Raw genomic sequence first — 10837 nt, 5'->3', positions numbered from 1 at the left:
GAGAGACAGAATCCGAAATAGGCTCCAGCTCTTTCAAATATGCTGACAGCTATGTCGAAATGTGCTGACAGCTCAGAGCCCTACGCAAGGCTCAAAATTCATGAGCCATGAGATCATGACCTGAGCCAAAGTTGGACGCTCAACCGACTGAGCCACCCAGGTGCCCCCTCTTTTTAACTTCAATTTGGGAGGAGGGTTTTATAATGCTCATAATAACTACAGTGGTGCAGTACTTAGTTTTTAAAACTAAGTAAGTATTCATGTAGTAAAATATACATGTAGCAGGGCTTTGTCCCCAAATATATTTTACCAGTAGATATGCAAGCTCCAAAGTATTTGGAACATGAAAAGATGCTCAACTGGATTATTCATGAAAGGAAATGCAAGTCAAAACCACAACAAGATAACACTTCACACCCCTTAGCGGCTATAATAAAAAAGACAGACAATAACAAGTGTTGGTGAAGATGTGGAGAAAATGGAACTCTCATAGATTACTGGTGGGAATATAAAGTGATGGAGTCACTGTGGAAAAGTTTGGCAGTTCCTCAAAAAGTCAAACATATTTCACTCATATGTGGATCTTGAGAAACTTAGCAGAAGACCATGGCGGAGGTGAAGGAGGAAAAACATTACAGAGAGGGAGGGAGGCAAACCATAAGAGACTCTTAAATACTGAGAACAAACTAAGGGTTAATAGGGGGCTGGGGAGAGGGGAGGGGGTGATGGGCATGGAGGAGGGCACTTGTTGGGATGAGCACTGGGTGTTATATGGAAACCAGTTTGATAATAAATTATATATATATATATATTAATGTTTTATTTATTTCTAGGAGAGAGAGAGAGAGACAGCGTGAGCAGGGGAGGGTCAGAGAGAGAGCGAGTCACAGACTGAATGAAACAGGCTCCAGGCTCTGAGCTGGCAGTCAGCACAGAGCCCGATGCGGGGCCCGAACCCACAAACCGCGAGATCATGACCTAAGTGAAAGTCGGACGCTTAACCGACTAAGCCACCCAGGCGCCCCAATAAATTATATATTTTTTAAAAAGTCAAACTAGAATTGCTACATGACTCAAATGTAGCGATACCCAAAAGAACTAAATGCAGAGACCCAAAGAGATACCAGTACACAGATGTTCACAGCGGCACTCTTCACAACAGCCAGCAGGTTGAAATAACCCAAGTGTCCATGCCAAATGGATTTAAAAATTGTGGTTCATTCTTAAGATGGAATATTATTCAGCCATAAAAAGGAATGAGGCACTCACGCGCTACAGTGTGGATGAAACTTGAAAGTATCCTGCTGAATGAAAGAAACCAGACACAAAAGGCCACATTATCATTCCATTTATATAAACTGAGCAGATCCATTGAGACGGAAAGCAGATTGGTGCTTGCCAGGGCCTGGGGGAGCGGGATGGTCAGTGAGGCCTGATGGGGACAGCGTTTCCTTCTGGGGAGATGAAAATGTTCTGGAACCAGATAGAGGTGGTGGTTGCACAACATTGTGAAGGTGCTCGATGCCCTTGAACTGGTCACTTCTGACTGGTTAATTCTTTGTCATGTGAATTTCACCTGAATGAAGGCATAAATGTCCGTAGGCTATTGCTCCCGGCAAAGGGGAGTCACCGACGTAGCCGGTGGTGAGGCAGCTCCATCAGGGTGGGGGCGAGGGGCGGGAGAGGCTGCTGGGCTCAGGCCCCCCAGGGAAGGTCCCCCCCGGAGAGGCCCAGAGCCCCACCTCCAGCTCAGGAGCAGAGGGAAAAGCCCAGAGCAAGCTGCGGTCCCCCAGCAGGGACAGAGCGTGGAGGGGACAATTAGCACGTGCCCTAACAAGACACGGGGGACTGGGCCCGAGGAGCGGGATGGACGGATACATTTGCCTCCGTCAGGTCCTCGAGCTCCTTCTTGTGAGGCCAAAGACTTGCCTCTGCAGCACATGTGGCCCCCAAGGCTCTCCCAGCAAAAGCTGGCTCACCTTTGGCCACACAGCTCTGTAGCCAGAGGTGACATCTCCCATAGGTGAGTGGGGAGAAACGGACAGGGTAAGCAAACGGCAAGCAGGGGACTGCGGAGTCTCCAGCCAGGGCGTGCTGGGTGACCTCGGGGAAGTGACTTTGCCTCTCTGGGCTTCAGTTCATTTGTCTGTATAATGAAAACAGGAAGTGTCCCGCAAACGTAAGCCCTGCTAAGAGGTCCTCACTGCAGAGTCTGATGAGCTTTGGAGCAAGAGAGACTGCGAGGTGGGTAGTTGGTTGTCCTTTCCAAGCTTCCTGGTCCTAGAAACAGAGGTAAGAGTATATATCTTAGAGGGGTAAGTAAGACAAAGCATGCCAAACTCCTTGCCGTGGTGTTCAGGTGCACCGGAGGCGTGTAAGCAATGCTAGCTGGTAGGAACAGGGCACTGGGGAGCCAGTGCAGGGTTCTAAGCACGGGAGAGGCAGGTCATTTCACTGTGGTGGTGGCCATTATGGAGGCTCAACCAGAAGAGGAAGACACCCGGTCTGTGGGGTCCAGGGCAAGTTCAGCAAAGGTGCGGTACCAAGAGATGCATCTGGAGCTGTGGGATGGGGGCTTGAGGGACACAGTGACCTTGACCGGAGAGTGACGTGGAATCCATCATTTACTTACCCACCCATCTCTCCTCGTGAGTTCCTTGCGTGCTTGTGCGTGTGTGCGTGCGTGCGTGTGTGTGTGTGTGAGAGAGAGAGAGAGAGATTACAGGCATTGAAAAAAGCATAGATCATACTTAAGGCTGAAACATAGTTTGTATTCATCCTTCAAATTAAGAAGCAAAACATCCATGTACATCTGCGCCTCATTCCCATATTCCCATACTGCCTATGTCGGTCCACTCCCTACCCTTTCTCTGAAACATCCAACATCCTATAGCTGATCACTCTCATACACATTTTGCATCTTTACTACAAGGGACAGATCCATGCACCTTCCATAGAATCATTTTGCGCGTTTTTAAATTTTACCTAAGCAACATTCTTTTTATTTTACTTTATTTTATTTTATTTTATTTTATTTTACTGTTTATTTTTGAGAGAGAGAGAGAGAGAGAGACAGAGAGACAGAGAGACAGAGAGACAGAGTGCGAGTACGGGAGGGGCAGAGAGAGACGGAGACAGAATCTGAAGCAGGCTCCAGGCTTTGAGCTGTCAGCACAGAGTCTGACGTGGGGCTCGAACTCACAAACCACGAGATCATGACCTGAGCCAAAGTCGGATGCCTAACCGACTGAGTCACCCAGGCACCCTTATTTTATTTTATTTTATTTTATTTTATTTTATTTTACTGTTTATTTTTGAGAGAGAGAGAGAGAGAGAGACAGAGAGACAGAGAGACAGAGAGACAGAGTGCGAGTACGGGAGGGGCAGAGAGAGGGAGATACAGAGTCTGAAATAGGCTCCAGGCTCTGAGCTGGCAGTCAGCACAGAGCCCAACGCGGGGCTCGAACCCACGAACTGCGAAATCATGACCTAAGCGAAAGTCGGACGCTTAACCGACTAAGCCACTGAGGTGCCCCTATTTTTTAATTTAAGTTTATTTATTTACTTTGCAAGAGGCGGAGACAGTCCAAGTAGGGGAAGGGCAGAGAGAGTGCACGAGAGAGAATCCCAAGCAGGCTCTGAGCTGTCAGCGTAGAGCCCAACGCAGGGTTGAACCCACAAACCGTGACATCATGACCTGAGCTAAAACCAAGAGTCCGATACTCAACTGACTGAGACACCTAGGCACCCCTTTTCTTTCTTTCTTATTTTAAATTTTATTTAAATGCAAGCGAGTTAACATATAGTGTAGTATTGGTTTTAGGAGAAGAATTTTGTGATCCATCACTTACATACAACCCCAGTGCTCATTCCAACAAGTGCCCTCTTTATGCCCACCACCCATTTAGCCCATTCCCCCACCCACCTCCCCTCCAGCAACCCTCAGTTTGTTCTCTGTATTTAAGAATCTCTTATGGTTTGCTTCCCTCTCTGTTTTCATCTTATTTTTCCTTCACTTCCCCTATATTCATCTGTTTTGTTTCTTAACTTCCACATATAAGTGAAATTATACAACATTCTTCTTCTTTTTTTAAATGTCTAATTATTTTGAAAGAGAGAATGAGAGCACGAGTCAGGAAGGGGCAGAGAGAGAGGGAGAGAGAGAATCCCCAGCAGGCTCCGGGGTATCAGTGCAGGGCTTGGGGATCAATCCCATGAACTGAGAGATAATGACCTGAGCCCAGATCAAGAGTCAGAAATTTAACCTATTGAGCAGCCCAGGCATCTCATATACCACATTTTCTTGACCATTCATCCACTGACAGACACTTGGGTTGTTTCCATATCTTGGCCATCACAGTAAAGAACCTGGGATTGCAGATAGCTCTCAGACATTCTGTTTTCATTTCCTTTTTAATTTTTTGAGGAACCAGGATTTGGAATTGTACTCTACATATTACGGGGGCGAGGAGAGGGGGAAGAGAGGATGCTGTGCAAAGGACAAGATCTAGTTTACTTCTGTAAAAGCTCCTCCCGCTGCTTAATGAAGATGTTATTTCAGGGGCCAGAAGTGGAAAACAGAGCCATTTGGATATCTGGGGGTAAAGAATGTTCTAAGCAGAAGGAACAGAAAGTGCAAAGGCCCTGAGGCAGAATCATGGCTGGCTTGATCCAGGTACATCAATGACACCAGAAATGAGTGCAATATAGAGGAGGAGGTGAGATCATAAATAAGGAGGGAAAGACGGAGGGAGGTACAGTTCAAGGTGATTATCATTAGGTCACTTGTAGCTTCAAAAAGTCAAGATTTTCTCTTAACACCAATACTATTGTTCAAGGTGCTGAGTCCTCCCTCACCTTCTACTGAACAAACAATTAAAATTGAAAGCCAAGTCCTAGCTCTCGTAAACCTATCTGAGATATTTGTATACTCAATACCTCTTCACACAATTAAGCTCTAGCAATGGTTTAATTGTCCTACTTATTTGAAGAGCTCAGGGGCGCCTGGGTGGCTCAGTCAGTTAAGCGTCCAACTTCGGCTCAGGTCATGATCTCACAGTTCATGAGTTCGAGCCCTGCGTCGGGCTCTGTGCTGACAGCTGGGAGCCTGGAGCCTGCCTCAGATTCTGTGTTTCCCTCTCTCTCTGTCCCTCCCCCACTCATGCTTTGTCTCTCTCCTTCAAAAATAAATAAATGTTAAAAAAAAAAAGGTTAAAAAAAGAAGAGCTTGATTTCATTAATATTTGGTCCACAGAGCCTCACAGAGGTACTTTGATCAACATTTAGGATTCCATAAATGGATTTGTATTGACTCGTGTCATCAAACAACAAGTTCATTGTCATAAAATCTGTTCGGGGAGCTCCTAATAGTTTCCACGCCCCACACCCGGGGATTGATGTTTATTTTGTTGGTTTTCAGATAGCATCTCACATCTCATTCCTATAATATCTTAGACTTCTATCTCAGTGGGTTTTTTTTTTCAATTATTTTTGTGTGTTCAATTCTTTTTACATCAAGTTACCATCAGCTTTAAAGAGCCCAACCATTCTTTTCTGTAAAACCAGAGTATTGATGTCCGTTTTAGAATGGCATTTATTAAGGCCAAATCTCAAAAATTAAAAACAAACTGAGGCTCCTGGGTGGCTCAGTCGGTTGAGCGTCCGACTTCGGGTCAGGTCATGATCTCACAGTTTGTGGGTTTGAGCCCCGCATCGGGCTCTGGGCTGACAGCTCAGAGCCTGGAGCCTGCTTCAGATTCTGTATCTCCCTCTCTCTCTGCCCCTCCCCCATTCATGCTCTGTCTCTCTCTCTCTCTTTCTCAATAATAAATAAAAATGTAAAAAAAAAGTTTGTTCCTTTAAAAATTAAAAATAAAAAATTTTTTTAAATTAAAATTAAAAACAAACCAAAAAACACATACCTTTATTTTCTAAAGGCTGAGTCCTTTTCCACAATGTTATTGAGAAACAGATTTACAAGACCTGACCTGATTTCCAGTCTGTTCTTTGCAGTTTTAGCTCCCCCAGTTCTTCTCTTGCATCCAAACACTCCTCCAATTTTCACTATTTCAATCTCCAACTCTTCAGATACATTGGTTTATTCTCTATGTATTTCCTGGATGCGTGGTGGCATATGTAAAATTTTAGGAGAAATATTTAAAGTATTCCATTTTAGTTATATCTTTTTTGAATCATTCAGCAACAACTAAACAAAGAAACTTGAATGGTACCAACTTAAAACACCCAGAATGTTTTGCACATTTTGCCCGAAACCTTGGGCTTACATTATATCTGTACAAAATCCCAGGAAGTCTTCACATACATATTTTTCCTGGAGATGACATTTCCTTTTTAAATTTTTTTAAAATGTTTCATTTATTTCTGAGAGAGAGGTATTGTGAGCAGGGGAGGGTCAGAGAGAGAGGGAGACACAGAATCTGAAGCAGGCTCCAGGCTCTGAGCTGGCAGTCAGCACAGAGCCCGACATGGGGCTTGAACCCACGAACCATGAGATCGTGACCTGAGCCGAAGTCAGTTGCTCAACCGACTGAGCCACCCAGGTGCCCCTGGAAATGACATTTCTAAAACACCACCAAAGCGTCACAAGCATCATGTGACCATATTTCTAGAGCCAATAAATGATTCTATTTTTTACTTATGTCAGATTTTACTTCAAATGTTGTTCTGAAATAAATCACACAGCCTTGTGGCATCAACCAAACTTTAAACTACTTTCAAAGTCTTAAATTTGACTCAGTTACTTTTAACCATACATCAGAGTATTTTAAAAAATATATATTTCGGGGCGCCTGGGTGGCTCAGTCAGTTAAGGGTCTGACTTCAGCTCAGGTCATGATCTTGCGGTTTGTGAGTTCGAGCCCCGAGTCGGGCTCTGTGCTGACAGCTCGGAGTCTGGACCCTGCTTCAGATTCTGTGTCTCATTCTCTCTCTCTCTCTGCCCTTCCCCAAACTCGTGCTCTGTCTCTCATTATCAAAAATGAATAAACACTGGGCATCTGGGTGGCTCAGTTGGTTAAGTGTCCAACTTCGGCTCAGGTCATGATCTCATGGTTCGTGGGTTCAAGCCCCGTGTCAGGCTCTGCTGACAGCTAGCTCAGAGCCTGGAGCCTGTCTTTGGATTCTGTGTCTCCCTCTCTGAGCCTCCTCTGCTCACGCTGTCTCTATCTCTCTCTCTCAGAAATAAATAAAAAACATTTTAAAAATTAAAAAAAATAATAAACATTAAAAAAATTTTTTAAGTCATATTACTTTCTAAATGTTTTCTGTCTGCTTTACCAACATACTCTGACATAAAAGTTTTTTCCAGGAACTTTTTATTACTCAAATGCTTTTTTAGTGTGACACAGAATAATTACGTTCTTTTAATCTCTCCTCATTGATGATTACAAATTTTCTTTACTTGAGCCCTAGACGAACACTCCATGATTGCCATTCAGATGAAACCATTAGATATCAGCATTTCCGACCTGAGTGAACATTTTGTGAGCAGTATTTGGATCTAATATTTCTTTCACCTGTTACCATAAACTACCCATATTTTTATTGCTAATAATTGTTTGCCAAAAATATACATTGGTTGTCAGATTTTACAGTGAGTCTTACACGGAAGCAACACTCTATTAGGATGCCCTGACTTCTACTAATATCAGGTGCTATAGGGTTACAATTCACTGTGAATATCATTCCTCCTCTCTTCTCCCACAAATTCAGAGTCCTGTCCAGATTTACTAGGAACATGAAAAAGCTTATGAAAACTTATTGCCTTTTCTTTCTGGATTCTTTCTTTAAAAAAAAAAAAATTTAGTGTCTATTTATTCTTGAGAGAGAGAGAGACCGAGCACAAGCAGGGGGAGGGGCAGAGAGAGAAGGAGACACAGAATCTGATGCAGGATCCGGGGCTCGAACTCATGAACCATGAGATCATGACCAGAGCCAAAGTTGGATGCTCAACTGACTGAGCCACCCAGGCACCCCCTGGATCCTTTCTTTTTAATGTTTTATTATAAACTTGATTTGATCATTATCCAAGCATTGTACAGTTAACGCTGACGCAAAAGTTGCAAGGCGCAAACAGTAAACGCCATAGTAAATCTTATCTATGACAGGAGCCCACCTCAGATTTGAGGATACTGACACCCTGGTTCCTCTCCTATAATGTAGAGCATTTCATAAGCACACGTCACTTACAGTGACAATAGCCAAACTGGCAAGGAGTCCGGGAAATATTTCTCAGATGTTACCAATATATCAGAGCTCATTGCAACCTTCAACAACAATGAACTTGAAATACAGAGTTTACGTTATGATTTGTATTGTTAGTTAATTTTACTATTCTTTGGGAAGACTGCAAGGGTATGTTCTAGCCTGTGCCAAACATTTCTGGATTTTATCAATGGCCACTTGTGCTGGCACATGGTGGCTGACTTGGAGTGGCAATGGGAGGTCATGGTTGCCCTTGACATGCAAGAGCAGGCAGTATTTTTTAAAAGTATGGAGGTCCAGAGAAGCAGAGAAAGGAGAAAGTAACCGGAGGGCTATTTGGGACAAAGAAGGGATTCTCTCAAAGATGGAAGAAATTCTGGAATCCTTGAGTCTTCCTTTGGATTCTCCCCACAGCAGGTTCTGAGTCAAGGACTTGAGTGCAAATAGTTTCATTAGGAGGTAATCCCAGGAGATCCAGGGAACGTTCCAAAAAGGGTGACATGGTTGAGCAGACTCCCACTTCAGGCAGCTGAGGGGTGATCTTCCTAGGGATCCCGGAGATAACACAGGTCAGAACTGCCTCGCTCAGGAGTGATGAAGCTAGGGGAGTCACCCAGAAAGCCCTGTTCTTTGCCAGCTCTAACACTCCAGGGAGTGTTAATGCCCACATCCCCACACGTGCAGGCTGAGCTCTCTACTGTGCCCAGGTGATGCCCTGGGGCGTAGAGGTGTAGGGGGTGAGGGTGAGAAATGGCCTGGGTGCTTGGCAGCTGGCCACCCATCCTGTAGATGGGCTGTGGGGAGTGAATGGTGTATTCACGGACGGAAATGGTGCAGCTAGCAGGTGGGTGGGTGGGGGCCCTGTTTCCGGAGAGAGTGGGAAGAACTGATGAGTGTCTGGAACTGACAGGAGGGGGTGAGATCCAGGGCGTGGTTCAAGGGCTGGCCATGTCAGGACCCCAGACAACTTTTGGGTTTCTTTTCTGATTGATCCAGGATGACCATGGAAGGGGCAAATCTCACCAGGGTCTCTGAGTTCTTGCTCCTGGGCCTCTCAGAAAACCCCAAACAACAGCAGGTGCTGTTCATACTCTTTCTGAGTATGTACCTGGTCACGGGCCTGGGGAACCTGCTCATCATCCTGGCCATCGCCACCGACACGCAGCTCCACACTCCCATGTACTTCTTCCTGGCTAACCTGGCCTTGGTGGACATTTGCTTCACCTCCACCACCATTCCCAAGATGCTGGCCAACCACATGTCAGGACACAGAGGGATCCCTTACGCAGGCTGCCTGACCCAGATGTTCTTCTTCATCTGGTTTGCTGGCATCGACAGCTTCCTGCTGACCGCCATGGCCTATGACCGCTACGCGGCCATCTGTCACCCTCTGCACTATGCCACGTCTGTAACGCCACGCCTCTGTAGACTCCTGGTGGCTGCGTCCTGGACTGGAGCCTTCGGGAACGCCCTGACCCACACGGTGTTACTGACTCGCCTCTCGTTCTGCACCCACAACCGGGTTCCCCATTTCTTCTGTGACCTCAGCCCTCTGCTGAAGCTGGCCTGCTCCGACACCTTCCTCAATAACGTGATGGTGTACACCGTGGGCGCCCTACCCATCATCACCCCCTTTGTGGGTATTTTGGTCTCCTACACACGCATCTTTGCCGCCGTGCTGAGGATCCCGTCCACGAGGGGCAAGCGGAAGGCTTTCTCCACCTGTGGCTCTCACCTCTCTGTGGTGTCCCTGTTCTACGGGACACTCATTGGGGTTTATTTCAGCCCCACATCCTCCCACACCGCCCAGAAGGACACGGCCGCTGCAGTGATGTACACGGTGGTCACTCCCATGCTGAACCCCTTCATCTACAGCCTACGCAACAGTGACATGAAGGGCGCCTTGGGGGGCCTCATCAGTAGGAAGCCAGTTTTTATTCAGTGACCACAGCATTGGGATGTTTGAGTGTCCAAATCTGGGGCCCATCTGTACAAAATTACCCTGTACAGTTCCAATCTTAGATATTTCCTTCACATCGCTCTTGGTTCTCTGTGTATTACTTCATCCTTCCAGCAGCTGTTTATTGGGCATCTACGACAAGGCAGACACTCTTTTAAGGGCTGAGGATCCAGCAGGGAACAAACAAAATCCCTGACCATGTGGTGGCTCACACCGCAGCCTGAAGAACACATCGCAGCTAAAAAGCTCTCTGGGGAGCCCGGGTGGCTCAGTCCATTGAGCGTCTGACTCTTGATTTCGGTTCAGGTCATGATCTCGGGGTTGTGGGATCAAGCCTCACGATCAGCTCCATGCTGAACATGGAGTCTGCTTAAGATTCTCTCTCTCTCTCTCTCTCTCTCTCTTTCTCTCTCTCTCTCTCTCGGTGCCTGGGTGGCTCAGCGAGTTATGTCTCTAACTTCAGCTTTGGTCATGATCTCACAGTTCATGAGTTCAAGCCCTCCATGGGTCTCTCTGCTGACAGCTCAGAGTCTGTTTTGGATCCTCTGTCTCCCTCACTCTCTGCCCCTCCCCTGCTGGTTCTCTCTCTCTCTCTCTCTCAAAATAAACAAATAAATAAATTCACACACAAAAAAAGATTCTCCCTCTCTCTCC

The 10837-nt window shown here is 46.0% G+C and overlaps 1 protein-coding gene across 1 annotated transcript; it reads left to right on the top strand.

The window, feature by feature from the left end:
- The first annotated feature begins 9220 nt into the window (after nucleotides 1-9220).
- LOC120239226 (olfactory receptor 1361-like) lies at nucleotides 9221-10168 on the top strand. The gene has a single exon (XM_039243408.1). It carries the CDS (start codon nucleotides 9221-9223, stop codon nucleotides 10166-10168), a length of 948 nt encoding a protein of 315 aa, XP_039099339.1.
- The last annotated feature ends 669 nt before the right edge of the window (nucleotides 10169-10837 follow it).

This window comes from Hyaena hyaena, unplaced genomic scaffold (assembly GCF_003009895.1).
Source record: "Hyaena hyaena isolate Hyena2069 unplaced genomic scaffold, ASM300989v1 scaffold_227, whole genome shotgun sequence".
Lineage (NCBI taxonomy): Eukaryota > Metazoa > Chordata > Mammalia > Carnivora > Hyaenidae > Hyaena > Hyaena hyaena.
The sequence above is the reverse complement of the archived record's forward strand: the minus strand, read 5'-3'. Positions and strand labels throughout refer to the sequence as shown.